This window comes from Botrytis porri (genome assembly GCF_014898465.1).
Source record: "Botrytis porri strain MUCL 3234 chromosome Unknown BPOR_001, whole genome shotgun sequence".
Classification (NCBI taxonomy): domain Eukaryota; kingdom Fungi; phylum Ascomycota; class Leotiomycetes; order Helotiales; family Sclerotiniaceae; genus Botrytis; species Botrytis porri.
In genome coordinates this window covers 2,781,726-2,801,905 of record NW_024066075.1, presented here as the reverse complement: position 1 = coordinate 2,801,905, position 20,180 = coordinate 2,781,726, and the positions used below count along the sequence as shown (strand labels likewise).

The window sequence follows — 20,180 nt, the reverse complement described above, 5'->3', positions numbered from 1 at the left end:
CACACCTGACACCTCACAGCACCTCGCTTACATAACCCACCGCCCCATAACTTTTCTAACCCATCCTAACCCAGCCACAAACAAGCAAACCACGCCACATTGTTTCATTTCATCTAATAAGACATCCATGGATCCATGGATACATACATATGGATAGGTAAACAACACAGCCGCACTAAGATTAAGGTTAACACTGGCATCCACTGCGCACTGCCTTGATTTCTGCAGTGCGCGTGAGGAAACTTTAGAAATTCTTTGATTTTGATTTTGATGGAGGATTTGAGATGATGGCTAGGTTTGGGTGGTTGGTGGTTGGGTAGGTAGGGAAATAGAGTTTGTGATGAGAGGTTGGGATGGATAAGGATACGAGGTTTTGAATGAGGTGAACACCCCATGCGGGGGATGGGATGGAATGGAATGAGCGGATGGCTTTTTGGTGTTGGGGTTGATGTTGTTATTCTTCCTGATGATCTTGATGATGTTGATAATTTTGATCTTGGAAATATAGATAGATGTACAGATGGATGAGGCGAGGATGGATTAATTGTATGAATACAGATGTGAGGATGAGTGATGGAAGTAACCGACCGAGTGGTTTTTATCCTCTTGAGGATGTGAAGATGTGAAGATGTGAAGATGTGACATTTTGGGGGGAGGGGGAGTAAATGATATACATTTCTTTTTCTCTGCAATTCGGATGGAGATATATTTCTTCTTACTCTTCATTTCTTTCCCTCCTGATCGCGATTTACGCTGCCACGCTTACGATAACGTTGGGATACAAAATGTTTTCATATCTTCTCTTCGCCAATTATCCAGTAATCCTCTTTCTCTGCACTCTAATACTTACTTTCTACTTGCTACATCTCTATCTCTGAAGTTATATCATAATAGGTAGTATACGATATATATATATACCGTTATCCTCCCCACAGTACTCACCTTTATGGATATATGTAGTAACAGAATATACCGACGGGATAAGTCTAGGACGATATTCTGATTTCCCGAAAGCGTACCCTTTGAGGATAACCGCGACCCTCTGTTTCTGCATCGAGGCGTATGCGATTGGTATTTGATTTCAGGACTTTTAGTTATTACTTCAGAACATTCATGCGTGATGCTCGGCTAGTGCCTCTTCAGTTATCGGTACCACCAATGTAGATATTTAATGAGAAAACAGCGAGTAGAGTAATGGAGATGTATACTTGATTTATGTGTGTGTATATATATATACATATGCATGACGAGAAGTCTTGGAATAGTAGCTCATCCACTCATATTGTTTCGCAGAGGTGAACACATGAAAACTAGCTAGCTGCAGTTGGATATGGAATCTTATATACCTACTCCATTATCCTGCATCGGTACTTCAATACCCCTTGATAATACGCGATGAATGATTTGATGCCTACGAATGAAAAAATGTCTATTGCATCTTCCAGCTTTGATGAATAACCTATTAGTAGCTAAATAGTATTTATGTGGCAACTTTCATGTGAATCTTCTCTGGAAAGTAACAGGAGGAGTGAAGTGTGCAGAAGAACATCGGTATTTAGCGAGTATGTAGTCGCTGAAGATTATTGTGCAAAACCACTCTTGGATTGCTAAAGTTGTTAGGTGTGATGAATGTTCTCATGTAAGGTAGTAGGAGTAGCGGGGAGTTGGTAGAATTGAATTACTAGAGTACATATATCTATGGTAGCTGAGAAGATGAAAATCAATAGGGTTAATTCATTCGCAATGGAATTTTGGATAGATGTAACTTAGTAACTCCATCGCGAAAGAAAATACTGAGACTAGTTGTTATCTGTCGCAAGGGTTATTGGTACTTTGTGCGTCGTACTAATCCTACAAAATCTCGAGCAAGGCGCTAGCAGAAAGGAGGCTGATTTATAGCGAGTAGTTAAGCATCGCATATTTTCAGATAATTTGCCAAAAAATATCATCTAATATCACCATTTCCAACCAATCATTCACCAAACCCCTCTTTCCCACCACCCTCTCATCCGAACCCCACAAAAAAAAATCCAACTCCCCATCCCCAACTACAAAAGATACACAGACTCACTCATTACCGTACCCATCAGGTATATACAGGATTGACTGTATACTGAATGCGAATGCGCGTCTTCCGATCCATCACTCGCCAAGCATCTTAAGGATTCGCTTGAACTGGACTTCAGGTCTCCCTCGCCCGACACCTTTGAGAAAACGTTTCGAATGTTACGTGAAAGTTTTCTTGTGGCCATGGTCAGTTTTATTACCATTGCACCACGGAGGTGTCTGCTTCATTGGATGTTGTAAGGAGATAGTTCGGGGATTATAAAGGTGAGCGTAAATGGAGCGGGGGGTTGGGATATTCACTTATAGAATATTGAATTTCTTGTGGTGATATGATATTTGCAGGTAGAAGAAACACCGTCGGTAGTGAATTACCAAGAGGTTTATGTCAACTTCGATTGAACTGGTCCATTTTCTGGACCAAGATGGATAGACGAAAACCAATACTGGTATCCAGATTTCACGCTGCAATATCTTCAAGCCTTCGCGGCAGGAATCGTACCCATAAATCTCCAATCTCAACAGCCATATAATCCTTCCATTCGCTTTCAAATAGTACATCATCATGCGAGTGACCAAATTGGATATCAAATGTGCGGACTATACGCGCAATGACCAGGCGCAGTTCGTGGAGCGCCAGGGTTTTGCCTACACACTTTACATTTGTAAGTTTTGTTTCATGCCCACCGCTAAGAATTTGTATGAGGGAAGTGTATAAATGAAATGCTCAAGCTGAGGATTCGCCGTATCATAAAGACCTGAACTTACCGAATGAACACCATAACCAAATGGTATATACGCCCTCCTATCTCTCATCAACTCAGGTCTTTCATTTGTCCATCGTTCGGGAATAAAACTTTTCCCTTGTGGAAAATATCGCTCATCTGTCATAAGCACTAAATGCGACATCTCAACTTGTACATTTCCTGGGATATGTATGCCTCCAACCTCGATGCCTTGTGGATAAGTCGTTGCATGGGGGCCAGATGGAATGGGATTATATAATCGTAGAACTTCGTCAACAACCGCGTTAAGATATTCTAGATTCCTGATAGAATCGATAGTTATTTCTTTGTCTTTGCTCATGACTGAGCATAGTTCATCAATTTCTCTTTGAAGTTTAGAAAGTATTCCTGGCTCCTTGGCAAGCGCTCTCAACGCCTGTGTTAAAGTTGAAGATGTAGTGTCTGATCCAGCGATAATGATTAAATTGGCGTTAGAATTCAACTCTTTTTGAGTAAACTTCTCACCGCCATCTGGATCTGCGGATAGTAAGTAGGAAAAGATGTCTCGGTAGTTTGAACCATGTTCTTGTCGTTCCATAAGCATCGCTTCGCCTTTCTCGCGAAACGTTCGAATATCGGTCGTTTCGGGCATGTAGACAAGGAGCTGTGCTATATTCCGTAGGGATGCGATAATCTGTTGTTATGTCAGTTAGAGGTAATAATCATAGGTTGTGGATACCCACGACACCGAACGACATATACTTATGAACATATGACATATATGAGTTGTCGCCTGTACCATCTTGTAGGCCAGCATGTTTCGAGAAACTCAAATCTGCCATGCTTGGAATACTTAGACTCTGTGAGGTATAATTTGACAGTATCAGGGGTTGATATACATATCGAAAGTAAGGTCGTCCATTGCCTTGGAAACATTCACCTCTTTCCCGTCTGCTTCGAACAATATTTGTATCATTTTTTCCACATGGATTTCCACCCTCGTGTTATACTCCTTGATGGCACTGCTTACGAAGCCTTTCTCCCTGCACAAAGTCAGAACCAAACTCTATACAAGATCAAAGTCTTACCAGATTCTTCTCCACTGTCAAAGTTTGTCAGCATGAAGTATCGCTTGTTCACATGATGTGTGAAATTTAAGGGTATTAAAACCACTTACGGGAGTGTGTTTCCCATAATCTCTGGTTGTATTTACATTGACCTCTCCATTGATAGCTCCAATTTCATAAAATGTACCTCTCGGGTATTTCCCCGAAAATACCTTGGCTACCGCATCTGCATTGATGATGGAAACCTCGTTGGGACCTATTCTAACAATATCACTTTTGTACTGTTTATGAAGAGCCTCAATAGTAAGAGATGTTTGACCGAGTCGATATTCATTAGCAATAAATAATTTCGTGAGAGCGAAACGTGCTGGTCCGGGAATGTGAGATAATGGAGAGAAGTATAGTCGACGAATTGTAGTAAGAATAATCGTAGTAAGGAGGAAGGCTGTGTTCAAAGTAACTAGATGAATGATGACTTGAAAGAGTCCAGTGCTTGTAAAAGTAAGGTATAAGAAAAGAACACAATTCGATGAGAAATAGATGGAGATAACATTTATGGTGGATGGTTCGGGAACGGGAGAAAGAAGAACTTGGCATGCAATTGCTGCCATCATCGTTGTGAAGGTCTCCGCCATTTCCATCGTGAATGATGATTAGTAGTGAGTGAAAATAGAGTATAGGAGATGACTCAAGATAAATCGCTGGCATAGGAGGATGAAGCTCGTTTACACGGAGATTCTGGTTGAGGTGAGGTCAAGCTGAGGTTACAATCTTGTGATGAAACGCCATTTCCAGCCCCGGCAGGCTGGTTACACTGCAGAGGCGCCCATGCTATCTTATCATGTACTAAAAGAAATAATTTGAAAAGAAATCGAAAGCCTTTTTGAGTAGTATACAGATAGATGAATACATACATAAATAGTTCCACTGAGATCCTATGATATCGACATTTCTCGTTTATTATATCTTCCAAATCGTTGATCGCTCATGGCATACTCTGAGCGCAACAAATGGCACTTCAAAATGGAAATCTTTGTATCTAAGCCCAAAACTGTGAAGTATAATACGATTGCAAGGTCCAAATCAGTGCATTGAGAAGGACTGGGATGGACAAATTCATTTTCCTTAAAATTATGGCGCTAATAAATGAGTTTTGAAAGGTAAGAACATTAGGTGTGAATAAGACCTCGGAAGGAAGGTGGCTGCCGACAGGGGGTTAGTGTATGTAGCATTGTTGTATGCGATGCTCCTTTCGACCCGTGTTGCACGAGAATACCAACATAGAAAATCATTGCATTCTTTGTTATCAACTTAAATCGGGCGAAGCAATACACAATCAAGATGGTTACCCAACGTTCTCCAGTATCAGAATTTAAATTCAAACATCCAGCACACAAGCGGAAACCGAAGAATTACTACAGTATGGTGCATAGTATCGATGTCGACTACTCACTTTCGTCCTTTTCACGGCTTCCGAAGCACCTTCGACATTCGATATGGAGGTTCGCGCTTCCAGATCCGAGAATTATATTCTTAAAAAAGTATGCTATTTCTCGTTGTGAGCACGCCATGGTTAGAGTACGCTCAGATTTGGCTGTGCCGGATAGATGCAAAGACGGTGCTCGCCCTGATTCATCCAAAATTCTTTGCACCGGTATGGATGACATACTACCGCAGGATGTCAAAGATTTGGAAGAAGTCCGGGCACGCATCAAGCATGATGGTCAATATGGTTTCTCGTCAGATGCACAAATTCCAAACTTGTTGTTGGTTTGCAGGGAATCATACAATATCGCCTTCGCAAGATACAACCGAGCGTTTCCGTCTGTTGGAGCTTTTGCTGAGACCTACTTCGATCACAAAAGAGACGTTTTATTACTTCTTGGGGAACAAGTAGTATGTGTGTGCGGTTGGCAATGTCGTGAACCTATGGCGTCATTCGAGGCATGTAAAATTGATCATGTTGCTTTTCAATATGAACCCATATCAAAAGGGTCCGCATTCCATCAAAACGACAAGATAGCCAACACTTCCACACTTGCTAGGCTATCGTGTACGTTCTACAATATTAAAAGTTTAACGATTGTGATTGAAAACTATCGAAGTGATGATCACGAGAATGGCATAGCCGAGGGTCAGAGAGACAGTGAGCTGGTATTCTTCGACCCAGTGGACATCGGTGAAGCTCTGCGCATGTTGCGTTCGCCTGTTACTAAACGTAGTGATCTTTGTGGCGTATTGATCCCTGAGCATCCATTACGAGGTAAATTAGACTTCGATAAGAATCTTCTTTACGATCTTCAATCAGAAGACCGCGCAAAAGGCTTATGGTGGAGATTGCCGAAACTCAGATGGAAAAATCTCACGACTGCCACGTTCAAAAGGAGATTCGAGAAATTGCTAGGAGAATACGAGCTACGTACCGGCGTGACCTGTTACAGAGTTGCAGGAACTGACGATCTTAGCCCGTGTTCCTGAGATCACCAAATGAATTGATACTGTAGGGCAGACTCGTTGTGTTGAATATTTGCAACCTTTGGAATGAACTCAACAATTAAAACATAGCTATCGGCAGTCTGCTATCCGGAACTGTTGGAAACCCTGGTCTAATGTCCATTTTGGTGTCTACATCCTATGCGCTGGGCGTGGTATGTGAATGAAATTACCTTTGAATACTACGATCTTTTCTGTGGTATTATTTTTGGGGAAGGGGAAGGGAAAGGGAAAGATAAAAAATCAGGGTTATCACCATACCTGTTATGGATCATGATTAAAGCAGTTCTAAGGACCATATGTCCGTATTTTTGAGGAAGATAAACTCGTAGAATATATTTGGCGTTTGTCGGAGCCTTGTGTCACTTTAGCGTGTCGAAAGATTAGTATGATTGCATTTCCCCAGGACTCCTTGGAGATGAAACTAACAGTGGCGAAGCAGTATGCTAGGTTGAAGATTGGCAGGCATAGGCGAAAAGGGGCTGTTAAGAGCATCGTTGAATAATGACTATTGAACACTTAATTCGCGCTTAGAGAGACTGTGGTGATTATAGGGGTCTACTATCTATATCCAACTAGCTGTCGACGGCAATTTTGCTTTTTCTCCACAGAGATCAAGTGTGGGGAGTAAAGTTACCAATGTGAATAGGCAACTTAGCTCATTCTCTTATGTAACTACAGAGAACTACAAAGTAAAATTCTCTTACGCTAATCGATGAGTGTGAACTAGGAGATGCATAATATATCCCAGGCCACAAACCCTTTTCGAAGCTATCATTATTGTACATCGCACTATGTTGCTTGACGGATTTTGCTTTGAATATGCGGAAGAGGGAGAAATGGGCGTACTTGATCTTTTAACTCGTTGTAGGCTATTGTTACACCATTGCTGTACGAGCAAGAATAATATTCCATGAAGCAAGGTAAGGCTGATCCATGGCAAAATGCTACACCAATGCGGAAACTTGCAGTTCAGTACCAAATGAGGGCAAACTATCCAGGCGTGAAATCTATGGCCAATAGGTTATTCGTATCTTTCGGTGTGATGTTTACGAGTATCCGAAGTCGGGTGGTCTGGTACCACAAGTGCACAAGTGTGGATATAGTCGTTGAAGTTGTCTTTCCACTATGATCTTCTTTCTTGCCTTTCTTCTCTACTCTCATCACACATCCTTAAACTTGTTGAAGAACTTTCGAGAGAATAATTTGAGCGTTCTTCCATGGCACTACTTGTCACGATAGTGCAGGCTCGCCACGAGCAGTTGGGTGATCGCTTGCGGGCGAATAAAACACGCCGGATTTGCCTTGTTGGCCTGATAATCAGTTGGATATTTGGCTCTGCGATTTTCGCGTTTGGTATAAGTCTTCATGTTTGTCGTGGATATATCTGGAATGGCATCGATTATATCAACGTATTGGACTCAGTCAGCAAAACCATCGACGAGGCTGTTTCCCTGACTATCAATATGATAGTAACGCTTCTCAACGAGAGCATGGGCTATGTCCATAGCACATCGCCCAGGTGGTCATTGCTACGGGAGGGGCGACTCGGGGTTCAACTCTAACCTCCGCCTATTCTCGAACTCGAAGACTTCCGAGTCTAACGCAGTAAGTTTTCGGGCAACCTTTCTGTGGTGGTGATCACATCTCAATTCTGTATCTATTACCTCACTACAGACGTATGCCAAAGTTTGGTGTGGTGTTAAACATTGCTTAGTGGTACTCCAATGCTGCCTTCCTACTTTGTGTCATTCTGTCATACACATCCATACCTTTCAGTTTGAACGGCATCGGCGAAGGTAACATGATGCGGATCCTTTCTACTATAATACTTGGAGCAAGTATTCTTGTCCAAGCAGGGCTTGCGACCTGGTCGTTCATCATAACCAAAATACCGACCTGTAGTTCCAGCCCACTCGATGCGACTTTTACCTGCCTCGAAGTATCTGCCATATACCCATTGGCTAGAAGTCAAAGAAGGTGTATGAAATCTGTCCATGACCGCAGCACCACCTCGGACCCTTGTTTCCCGAGAAAACAACAAGGATCTTTATTAACTGTTCACAATGACGTGAAATGGGCATTGGGATTGATGTGGGCAGTTGTACCACTCGGGTTATGCTGGTTCGGGGTTGTGCTTCATTTAGGTTACCCCAACACTTTAGCACAATGCTCCTGGAATCTACTACCTTCTGGAGCCGATTCTCTCTGCGGAATATTTGCTATGTGGACCAATGGCACTACTTACCAAGTGCGTCTTGCGACCATCTTAATGGTATCAGCTCTCCAAGCTCCACTTACTATCGGACTTCACTGCGCAGAACTTCTCTGTAGTCTATCTCGCGACGAGAAAATTTTCCGTCAAGCAACATCTTCAAGAGGCAGTAACCCGCGCTACAACAGCATATCAGCGGCATTGAAGAGTTGGGAAACAATGTTATTGTTTGTTTTCAAGGCCTTCATTTATTGGTTGTTCGGGTTGAGTGTCACCAGTAACTCATCATCTGCACTAATGATGTTTACCATCCAAATATTCTATTACACCGTTTATGCCTTGCTAAGTCGACCACCCTACTTTCGAGCCACTTTTGTTTTAGGTCATCTTTTTACACTAAAAATTGCTTTTTTAGTCTATTAATATCTTTATCAATATATAATTTAATTTAATAAAAATTTGAATATATATAATTTAAGCTATTTTAAATTTATTCTGAAATTTTGAAATTTTTAAGAATTCTCTATATTAAAATCTAGAGCTTTAAAATATCGATTTTTTAATTTGTATAGGAATTACATATAAATTTGAAACTTTTATAAAATCTTTAATAACTTTTTAATAACAATCATTAAAAAAAACTGTATATCTTTTTGAAAGTTTTGAACTTAAATCTATATAGAAAATTAAAAAAAAATTAAAAAATTAATAAATATAGAGATACAATATATAGTGAGTTTAGAGTAGTATAAATAATCCCTGTAATTTTAAGAATATTCTTTTAAATACCTATTTATAGGAAATTCTCCTTTTTTCTAAATCCTTTAAAATAAATATATTATAAATTTATAATAAATTTAATAATTTATTTTTAACAATTTTTATTAAAAAGTTATTAAAGATTTTATAAAAGTTTCAAATTTATATGTAATTCCCATATAAATTCAAAAATCGATATTTTGAAGCTCTAGATCTCAATACAGAAAATTCCTAAAAATCTGAAATTTTCAAGGTAAACTAAAAATGATCTAAATTATATATATATATAAATTTTCAATAAATTCTATTTATAAATAAGAAAGTTAAAAATTCCATTTTTGGTGTAAAAAGTGGCCCAAAAGGGGGTTGGCCCGAAAGTAGGGTACCCGACTTACTTGCGCTTTTTGCACCCTATATCAGTCTTCGATGGCCATCTGGCCCACTACCAGCAACAACCGGACACCTTCAAACAATAGCTGACTTGGTAGACGAATGGCAAGGAGATTCGCCAATGTTCTGGGGGCATAAGGTGGATGGATCAAACCGCGAGCCAAATTTCGCAGGTATGGGAAACGATCCGATGAGGGAGATTAAGATGAATGAACTTTATGGATGAGTGGAACGGAAAGAATGACATTGGTGGTTAGAGGAGGGGATTGAGGACTGCCGGGGCTATCAACTTTATGGGAAACGGTATGAGGCTTAGTTACACCTGAAGGGATGTGATGTAAAGGAAAGCGGACACCAAACTCATGAAAGGGCATAGAACAGGCCTAGTTCTGGATAAATTAGAGAGACAGAAGGCTGGATGCTTTTAACTTCCCAAAATACCAACTGACAGTGCATGTGGCGTCTACCCTTGGGTGACCAAGAGACCTGCAAGTCGAAACGACTTCATTTATTCCCAGGCTCAGATCTTTAATTTGCAGATACATAGGATCGTAGGCTATTGATTCCCGTCACCTCTTCCACAAGTATCGAGATTCTAGTAGGACAAGGTGGGTGGTACAAAAAGCGCCACGCACTGTAATACGTGAGAGAATTCCACTATAGCCTTCTGTCTATATTTGGGCACATGATATCCCTCCCACTCCGCAATTGCCTCTTGTTCTGACATAGCCTCGTTAAGCTCAATTGCCTTTCCCACTTATCACTCGTGCTTCTCATACGCAAAGACGCCTACTACTTCAATTTGACTAGCAATTGGAGAACTGGCTCTTTAGATCATTCTACAAAACACTCAACATCGAGGATCCGAAAGATTCACAGCCAAGCACCATCGCTGGAGAGGATGGAGGCACTTGCTGCTCTTAACATTGCGGGCAATATTATGAAATTTGTAGATTTTTCTAGCAAGATAATATCCGAAGCTCGTGCAATCGAGAAGAACGGAGAATCATCATCCATTGCTGATCTCCAGCGCTTCACCTTAAGCTCCACGAAGCACGCGAGGATCATCAGATCCCGTCTTCAAGCTAGCAGCTACACAAGACCTCTCAGCGAGGAGAATCAGGTTCGGGCTCCAAGAGAATTTTGAACGTTCGCTAACCCTGGAATTTTAGCACCTTGTTGACTTGGCAGCGGACTGCGAACGAGCCGGACATGAGTTTGCAGTTTGTTTGTCCACATTTTCGACTTCTCGAACGGCAAGAAACTTCCTACACAATCTGAAAGACAGTATCAGAATTCGATGGCGACACGAGGCAATTGTTGCCTTCGTCGAGAAGCTTGAGAGCTTTCGGGGTGCCTTGACACTTGCAGCAATACTCGCTTTTCAATCCAATGTCGACGATCGCAACGAGAATATCATTCCATATGAAGGAACTGCAGAAGTCAAGCGACAGGAATAGCGCCGAAAGCATTAGACAAAACGAGCAGATCAAAGATATACTGATGGCTATGCAGTCACATTCTGCCTCAAATCTGGTAATACAACGAAAACTACAGAGTTGCCTGGGTGACATCAGCTCACTGCATCGATCCACGCCGCAAAACCAGACCATTCTGAACTGGTTGAAGTTTCGACAAATGGCTTGGAGATACGAAGAGATATGCGTCGCTTATCGAGAGACATTTCAATGGATGTTCAGACTACCAGGTCTAGCAGATGCATGGGATGACTTTGGAAATTATTTAAGCGGAGAGGGTATCGATGCACCCTACTTCATCAATGGAAAGGCTGGAAGCGGAAAATCAACCCTTCTCAGGTTCATTGTCGACAATGAGCAAACATATAACAAGCTGGCTTTCTGGGCGCCGCAAAATCAGCTCATTGTGCTTCATTTCTTCTATTGGAATTTGGGCACACCATTACAGAAGCGCCGGACTGGAATGCTCCGGTCCATTCTTCACGAAGCACTATCCAAGTACCCTGAGCTCATTCCATCAACACTTCCAGATATCTACAGCAACCGGAAGGAATCTTATGTGAACGATGTGCCGACCTTCGAAGAGATGAAATGTTTGTGGAGAAAGCCTCACAATTTCTTAAGATATGCATCTTCATTGACGGCATAGACGAGTTGGCCGGCGATCAAAGTTAGCAAGTTTAGACGGAAGGCACCTCCTGGAGCCCCTTACCACCGTTCACAACGAGGTACTCATAACTTGGCAACAGGTTTTGTGTCTTCTACAGATAACACAAATACTGCGAACGAAGATCACGTTCTTAGTGGAAAGGATATTTGGAATTTATATAGACCTCATTCCCTTGAATCTCGGCAGTTTTCAGCCTCTTCGCAAAACGAGCTTACATTTTAGACTTGAGGGCTGTTCTGCTGTTCACTCGTTCTTGATCAACCCCCAATCATTCTTGAGCCTGCCACAGTCTTCATAGCTCATCCTGTGCAGAACCGCATACGTTTCAAATTCGATCCGATCCGACTTATCTGTATCAAGATCCTGGTTCAATTGATTCTGTTATAGAATTAACTCATACATCATAAAGAATTGCGATGAACTTTCCAAGCGCCTTTTTCATCTATTGTAGTGTAGTGTAGTGTATTTTTATTTTTGGGGTTTGAAGAAATATGAAAGATTTTAGATTACGTAACAACCTTGCAAAGATCATCGCGAAGCATTCTCAATTGGGTATAAGGCTACGATACAATACGGTTTGTCTGTGTCTCCGAATATTATATCATGCTGTCTACATAACGTACATGTTACAATGTACATACCTACATACCTGCATAAGTAATATAGACCGGCGAATTTCTTTCGTCCAACTCGGCTTGTTTTGAAGCCACGAACTATCTTGTGTAGATGGTTTATTAGTCCGACGCCTTGTGATATTTCTGCATAGAGTACGTAACCTATGTACTACGTACAGCAGGCAGTGTTACCGCGACTTCACTACATACCAATACCAAGTAGACCAGAGATGGTGATTTTGATGAATGGATACCGAGTATGGAGTACCTAGTTCGTGGTCAGCTTGAAGTCTTGGGCTCCGGAAGCTGGATGGAAGGATCCTTCCGTGAGCTTATCATTTTGGATGATAAGCTACTTAGTTGGCTATGTAACGGATAACGGAAGACAAGACTTTCTTGGTTGGTATGACTCCAAGTTACCCATATAGATGGAGATGACGGGAATTTTGAAGGCGGGAAAGATGGGGTCTCGGGGGTTTGTGCCGTGTACTTAGAGTAGGTGTTGTTTCTAGGGCGATGACTAGGTACACTACTACGATTAGATGTGGAAGGATACAGATGCTTTGTAGATATTGATGGAGCAAGTACCTAGGTAGAGATGCTAATTAGTCTCCCCTCCAATATCATGCTCGTGAATTTCCAACCTTCGCAATTTCCAAATTGCCAGTTTGGCAATCACTTACATACATGCATTTAGATCGACAGCTTTAATTATCATTCTACAGCACATCAATCAATCAAGATGATCAATCAGCCCCAAACGACAACCCTTGAAAGGCTGCTGATCTATTACCCCAAATCATGAAAATTATTAAAATCTGACAACAGGGCCGACTAGACAGAGTAATTGAGCACACGATTGAGCACACGATTGAGCACACGATTGAGCACACGACTGAGTACGTATACGACTACCAATTTACAGTGTTGTTTTTATATTGAAGAAATTATTAGACTTTTAACGTTAAACTGGTGGTCGATGCTTGGCATATTTAGTGGTGGCTTTGAGGTGCACTGTCGAGTCTTGAATCTTGACTCGTGAGGCTTAATTATGGATTCAGATTGGAATATGTTGTACAGGTGTACCATTTTGATGGGACGAAAATATTTCATTGACTTAGCTGTTCCTTTGAACATCGGCTTTAGTTTTCCCCTTTCTATGTGAGATCTCACATTCACGAATCTACTTTAAACACCAAAATTGTTTATCTATAAAAAGCAAATAGACTTTTCACGTCGCGGCCTCTAACGTTTCAACAAGTCGTACTCGAAATCAATTTGCATCCTAACTTTTGCCGTAGTACAATTTTGCCGCCAAAATACACAAGGAAGCGTTCAACTATCCAATCCAACTGTCAACTGTCGTGGAACGTCCTTAATAATATCCCCATTGGTCTCGAGATGACGCGTACGAAATATTATTTATGATTTGTTGATCCCATGTTCCTTTCCCTTCTTAGCGAGGTACATCTCTTTTTATCTAGGCTATCTATGTAGGCTATCTAGGCAATTGATGGATGGGTCTGTGTTTCCGTGACCCCCCCTGAATAGGTGACGAACTTTGGTGAACTCAGCCATCGCATGATGAAAGTTTTGTGTTTGGAGAATGCTGTCTATGAAGATGAGAGAGAGCAATATAGAGAGAGAAAGGACTGTTAGCTGGGAGATGAGAGATGAGAGATGAGAGATGGCTTTATATGTTATAGCTTATGATCTAAATTGGCTAAAAGCTAAAGCGAAGAAGGATTAACACGTATATGTATGTATGGTATTAGCGCCGGCAAGTAGTCAAGCCCTGGGCTGACCAGAAAACATGGCATTGGCCTGGTCGTCGAACAACTTATCGGTTACTCGGGCTGAACCTTGTCCAAAGAAGGCTTTACAAGGCTTCGAGTTTTATATACTCATCTCTATCAAGACAAACGATACTTGACATAGTAGGCAGCTAGGTATGAATATGAATATTTGGATGAGGATTCGGGAACATCTATTGATCTAGGTAACATTTCGTAGAAACAATCACCATGAATGAATCAGAATGGCATCAGATCTCATCATTCAATTCGCATTGAAAAGATATCCATCTATTTAAGAAAAGCCCCCCTTGTTATCAAACAGCTTGAGTATTACTTGAAAAAGCTTGTCTATGTAATCCATCTGAAATATCCTCATTGCACTTGCTTCACTTGCTTCACTTCAATCACTTGCCGCGTACTAACAAAATCCAATGAATTCTCCAACGCTACCGCGGCTACATGACATTGATTTCATCCCAGCCCATCTCTACCTAATCAATCAATCCATAACCGGGGTTTATAACAACTGTTTTCGCTATCAAACAGAGGAACGAAATGGGATAAAGTCTGGAAAATCGTGGTTTAATAGATCAGTTACCACTCCTTTCCTTTTCTAGATTACAATCAGATTGAAATGTCCACAAAACTCCTCTCTTCCCCACTCCAACTTTTTTGTTTCTATTTGGTTTCTTGATTTGTTCTCGTCCTGCTCGCTCTAGCCTTCTATCGCTTCCTCTCTCTCTTACACCACTCCAATTGAAAATTGGTATTCCCAACTTCCAACGACCGAACGAGTACTTGCGCCGCAACCATTTCATCATCTTGCATCGCTGCATGCATACAAGTTTGATATAACATAATACCACGCTCCTATCAATTCCCACAGCACTACACCTCCCAAGAGGTTTACTTTGTACTCACCTCGTATTGGATTTCATTCGAGTTGTCTCTTGGCTGCTTGGATCTTCTCTTGGCATTATTCGCTCTCGGAAGTGAGGCACACGAGCACACTCCTGGCTTCTTATATCAACCACTTTCCCGCTTGTATCCAGCAAGGTATATTTGCTTCAGCTATTTGAAACTTTTTGGCTTGAATAAATTGGGGAATTGGGTTAATTGAAAAGCGCGCGTTTGTTTTCTCGAAAGCTTGTTTACATTTTTTTTTTGTTTTCATATTCACGAGTTTGATGAAGAATTGAAGGGAGAAGGAAAAGACACAACCAAACACCAAACATTCACTCATAAATACCATAATGCGCCCTCCAACTTTTCTGGGCGCCATCGCCACAACATCTTTCCTCCTTAACTCATTTGCACATGCTTCACCACGACCAAACGAAGAGCCATCGGCAGTGGTCGAAGAGAGAGAACCAGCTTTCCCACCTAAAGTCAAGACGGAACACCGCGACACAAAGTACTTCCACGAGCCAGGTGGAAACGATATATTAGGACATTACGACATACGGTACTTCCAAGGAAACCCAGTCACCTATGAAGAGAAGCAAGATTCTCTTCAATATCTGATCAAATCCTATCTTACCACATTTCGCGAGAGAAATATCGAGACGTGGATTGCGCATGGGACGTTGCTAGGTTGGTGGTGGAATGGCAAAATTATGCCGTGGGATTGGGATTTAGATACGCAGGTTTCGGCTGCTACGTTGGCTTGGTTGGGAGAGAATATGAACATGACGATGCATAATTACACGGGGAGAGCAGATGATGGAACGACTGTTACGAGAGAATATTTGTTGGATATCAATCCAAATCATGTGGAGAGAGTGAGGGGTGATGGTATGAATGTTATTGATGCGAGATGGATTGATGTGAGGAATGGATTGTTCATTGATATCACTGGACTTGCGGAAGTCAACCCCAGTACACAGCCGGGAATCTGGAGCTGTAAAAATTATCATCGTTACAGGACGAGAGATATCTATCCATTGAGAGAAACCGAGTTTGAGGGCGTGCCGGCTCTCGTACCGTATAGTTTCGATAGGGTACTTACAGATGAGTACAGTCCGAGAGCTTTGACGAAGACATTACATGAGGGGTAAGTTTTTTTTCTCATTCCATATGCAATATCTCAAAGGTCCAAAACTAACATCCCCAAAGCCACAGATGGAACCCCGAACAAAAAGAATGGATTCCCGAACCCCAAATCAACATCCACGAAAGTGGTCTCGAAACCCGAGATGAAAGCCATCCACACATGCCACGAAGTATCCAATCCGATGGTAGTCGCAAAGCGGGATTGAGAAATCTTCTAAACGTTTTGTGATTCTAGAGGGACGTTCTGTTCTATGATTGATTCTTCGGAATCGTGAGATTGGGAGGAAGAAAGGTCTATGAAAAAAAGAAGGGGGGAAGAATAAAGATGGAAAGAGAAAGGAAATGCAGATGGAAATGCAGATGAGGAAAATGATACCCACACAACCTTTGAACATACAGTTTAAACATACAGCATAGTCAACAACATCACGCGAGCACATATCAGCATTGGCATTGGCATTGACATTTTCGAAATCATACGAAATGGAGTACTGAGTCTTTGCAGGGCATAAATGCAAAAAGCATTTTAATCGGCGTATTGGAGTGCCATTCGTCTTTTTGTGGATGATTTTTTCGTTGTTGTAAACATTGGAGCCTGCTCGATGAGGAGATATGTACATCAGATGCAATGAGATGAGATGAGATGAAATAAGATGAGCGGAGACACAACTCACTCCCAGCGCGGGATTACGTGGGTACATCAGGATTACAAAATTCGCACTAGTCAATTCTTCTGATATGAATGGCTGTGTGGGTAAATGGAAACGGTGATGGAATAATAAGTTGGACGAGAAGAAGACACGAGAGTCGTGGGGTTCTCTGTCGAGCTGGAATACATGCACGGGGAGGTCGATTGATCCGGAGACTGTGTCTCGGGCTTGTATGTATGTATGTGTGGAGAGGAGAAGAGAGATGGAGTGGTGGGTGCAGATATATGAATTGTATATGGATATCTAGATAGATATATTGTATACAAATCAAATTACATTGAATTGAACCAAATCGAATTTTCTGAAGTAAATTTATGTGTGTAGTAACTTTCGTTTTATGTATATTGTCATGGATGGTGTGGTTGGTTGGATTTGATGGATGAGTAGTGATTAGTATAGAGATGGTAAAATAGTTGAGGATGTTGATTGGAGATTGGAGATTGGCTAAGTTGTATATGTATGTATGTATGTATGTATGTATGTATGTATGTATGTATGTATATATGTATATATATATGTATATATGTGGATGATATCTATCTACTATTTATATAATGATTTGACATCCGGACTCCGTATTAGCAGATCAATAGTTAACTAACTACTGGTTATTAACAGGATACCTACTAGAAGGTGTTTATGTGTATGAGAAGAGATAGAGGTGGGGCGGGAGGGAAGGGGGTCGATGTTGTGTTAAGTATTGTATTGGGGTTAAGGTGGTGTTATAGATGGATTTGGGGAGGGAAGAGAGGGGAGGGGATGAGGTGTGTACTGATTCACTTGGGTATAATGGTTGTGGTCTTTGGATTATAGTTTATAGAGTTTGAAGTAGCTGGGGAGTGAGAGTATGGATGAGAAGTAAGCATGGAGTAATATAGTTGGAAAAGGGAAGAAGCGAGGAAGAGAAGACGCGAGAAGACGTGAGAAGGGGATGAGGGGATGAGAGATATTGTTGTAGGCATGGATTGTGGGGTATGGTAAGGGAGAGGACTGAACAGGGAGGAGAAGGAGAAGGAGAAGGAGAAGGAGAAGGAGAAGGAGAAGGAGAAGGAGAAGGAGAAGGAGAAGGAGAAGGAGAAGGAGAAGGAGAAGGAGAAGGAGAAGGAGAAGGAGAAGGAGAAGGGAAATAGGTGAATTGAGGGTTGATATGTGAGGTGCGATGGATGGTGAGACAATGTATTCATCGTGTTGTGAGACAATATGAGTTGATATGAGGGTGGAAGAGTGGTCGGAAGGGGAGAACGGGAACGGGAATGTGAGTGGGAATATTATAGCAATAGAATGTGGAGAGGTGGAGTACTGGGTAAATTTATATCGAGGGGGTGGGGGGCTGTGAAAGGGAAGGGCAGTGAAATTTTGAGCAATGGACGGTAGATGGTAATGTTTCTACATGCAGTGCTTGAGGTTTGAAGCCTAAGAATGAAGAATGGAAGTTCAGTCGATAGGTATCTAGTAAAGGAAGAAATGAGGAGTGGGAAAGGGATATTGTTAATGAATACACATGTGGACAGTATCGAGAAATTGACGTGGTAGTGTTATGTGACTTGTCGAAATAATTTGCAATATCAAAATACGCTTGTACAAGACGCCCACTGAATCTTATATAAGTATACAAGTTACCAACACCTCGCTCCGATGACCTATGCCAAATAATCCGAATCCCAAAATGTAAACCGGACCAGTGCCATCCTCATGGCAGACCCACATGAGCTTTCTTTCCCATGATAATACCGCTATGTTTCTTTCCCACGACTCCTCAAAGTATTGTAAATATAAACAGTCTAGTTTCCATTATACCTCCGAACATGATGTTACCATCCTCTCCCTTTATATTTCAGTGAAGAAGTTGGAGACATCAGAGCCTGATATACACATCCACACACTCCAACCTCCACTCTCTCTTCCCCAGTAAATTTCTCAACCATTCGACTCCAATACCCGTCCATTCTCTGCTGGCCAGATTTCTCTTCGCATCTTCTAATGCTGTGCCTGCTAATGCTATTGCGGTCTTATTGAAAGCTCCGGCATACATTAAAACATTGTCTATAGTTTCGTTCGAGAGGGCTGTTTGATTGTTTATCTCTGCGGAAGAATAGGATGAGGAACGAGGTAAGAACCAGTTACTACTAAAGTCGAAGAAACAGTGATCGGCCCAGTGACAGGAGGAGGCGAAGAGGATGAGTAGGAGAATTGAACAGTAAACGCAGGGGCGATTGAGAAAGTAGGTGCAGATGAAGAAGAGGAAGATGAAGATTGGAGATGCATTCGTAGGAATGAAGAGGAGTGGAAGCCAACTATTTTGAGAGAGTTATTAGTTGTGGTAATAAAATAGGCATTCAATCATCTATTGATATTGAATGTGTTGATTTAGGCTCGCCCCAGATGGATTGTATGAGTTCATGGCGTACCTTCGAAGACAAAACATTTTAACAGGACTTTAGATTCACAGTGAGATTTCAAACAACTGGGACCAAGGGTCGTGATTGTGTGGAATTATGCGATCATCCGTTGAGAGCATGCAATGGCCCTTGGAATATGCAAACAGAATGTGATAAAGAATCACAGTATGTACCAAGTACTTAGTGCGATCGACAGGGGGAAGGATGGGGTCCTCTCCCGTTGGTGTATTGTGCGATGTGAAAAGGGAGATCCTCTGGTAGTACTCGATGGTATGACTGTAATAATATATCTAAAATAATAACGTTTAAATTTGTTCCGTATTTGAGAATCTGTATTTATGACGGTATCCGAGTAGATCTCTCCGCGCGATAAAATAAGATGGATTAACAATTGGTCGGTTTAGATAAGCGACTGATCCTTCATATGTGAGCGTCTATCATCCAATTATATTACTGGAATCACAACTTTAGAGACAGAATGAGCCAGAAACTAGTCCAAGCTTTTACCATCAATTATTTCCAAGGTTACCTACTTTACGCGCTCTTTACCTTTACTTCACATATTCGCCTCACATCTGATCGGATCCTTCTTCACCTTTATCAAACAAAATTTACATACCTACCTCTCTACCTCCACCCTTACCTTTTACCTTTACCTTTACCTTTACCCATACCCTCAACCTCACATCTTCAACTCAAAATCTCTTCCATAACTTACATCACAAAATCCTTCATTTGGTTCTTCAAA

General features: G+C 41.4%; 6 protein-coding genes across 6 annotated transcripts; 3 read left to right on the top strand and 3 right to left on the bottom strand.

Moving 5' to 3' along the window:
* Positions 1 to 2,524: 2,524 nt before the first annotated feature.
* EAF01_000764 (uncharacterized protein) lies at positions 2,525 to 4,497 on the bottom strand (the record flags this gene model as incomplete). Its single annotated transcript, XM_038909014.1, has 6 exons — positions 2,525 to 2,719; positions 2,833 to 3,483; positions 3,533 to 3,632; positions 3,689 to 3,832; positions 3,878 to 3,891; positions 3,967 to 4,497. 6 exons carry the CDS (start codon positions 4,495 to 4,497, stop codon positions 2,525 to 2,527), a joined length of 1,635 nt encoding a protein of 544 aa, XP_038775920.1.
* A 700-nt stretch (positions 4,498 to 5,197) lies between these two features.
* EAF01_000763 (uncharacterized protein) lies at positions 5,198 to 6,334 on the top strand (the record flags this gene model as incomplete). Its single annotated transcript, XM_038909013.1, has 1 exon — positions 5,198 to 6,334. One exon carries the CDS (start codon positions 5,198 to 5,200, stop codon positions 6,332 to 6,334), a length of 1,137 nt encoding a protein of 378 aa, XP_038775919.1.
* Positions 6,335 to 10,614: 4,280 nt separating this feature from the next.
* EAF01_000762 (uncharacterized protein) lies at positions 10,615 to 11,840 on the top strand (the record flags this gene model as incomplete). The annotated part of the gene is made up of 3 exons (XM_038909012.1): positions 10,615 to 10,836; positions 10,886 to 11,155; positions 11,229 to 11,840. 3 exons carry the CDS (start codon positions 10,615 to 10,617, stop codon positions 11,838 to 11,840), a joined length of 1,104 nt encoding a protein of 367 aa, XP_038775918.1.
* A 264-nt stretch (positions 11,841 to 12,104) lies between these two features.
* EAF01_000761 (uncharacterized protein) lies at positions 12,105 to 12,516 on the bottom strand (the record flags this gene model as incomplete). Its single annotated transcript, XM_038909011.1, has 3 exons — positions 12,105 to 12,239; positions 12,262 to 12,303; positions 12,511 to 12,516. The coding sequence occupies 3 exons, from the start codon at positions 12,514 to 12,516 to the stop codon at positions 12,105 to 12,107; spliced, it is 183 nt and encodes a 60-aa protein (XP_038775917.1).
* Positions 12,517 to 15,294: 2,778 nt separating this feature from the next.
* On the top strand, positions 15,295 to 17,329 carry EAF01_000760 (uncharacterized protein). Its single transcript, XM_038909010.1, has 2 exons — positions 15,295 to 16,324; positions 16,387 to 17,329. Exons 1-2 carry the CDS (start codon positions 15,525 to 15,527, stop codon positions 16,550 to 16,552), a joined length of 966 nt encoding a protein of 321 aa, XP_038775916.1. The 5' UTR covers positions 15,295 to 15,524; the 3' UTR covers positions 16,553 to 17,329.
* Positions 17,330 to 18,566: 1,237 nt separating this feature from the next.
* Positions 18,567 to 19,782, bottom strand: EAF01_000759 (uncharacterized protein). The gene is made up of 2 exons (XM_038909009.1): positions 19,442 to 19,782; positions 18,567 to 19,327 (listed from the first exon to the last, which is right to left on the bottom strand). Exons 1-2 carry the CDS (start codon positions 19,456 to 19,458, stop codon positions 18,889 to 18,891), a joined length of 456 nt encoding a protein of 151 aa, XP_038775915.1. The 5' UTR covers positions 19,459 to 19,782; the 3' UTR covers positions 18,567 to 18,888.
* Between the last annotated feature and the right edge of the window lie 398 nt (positions 19,783 to 20,180).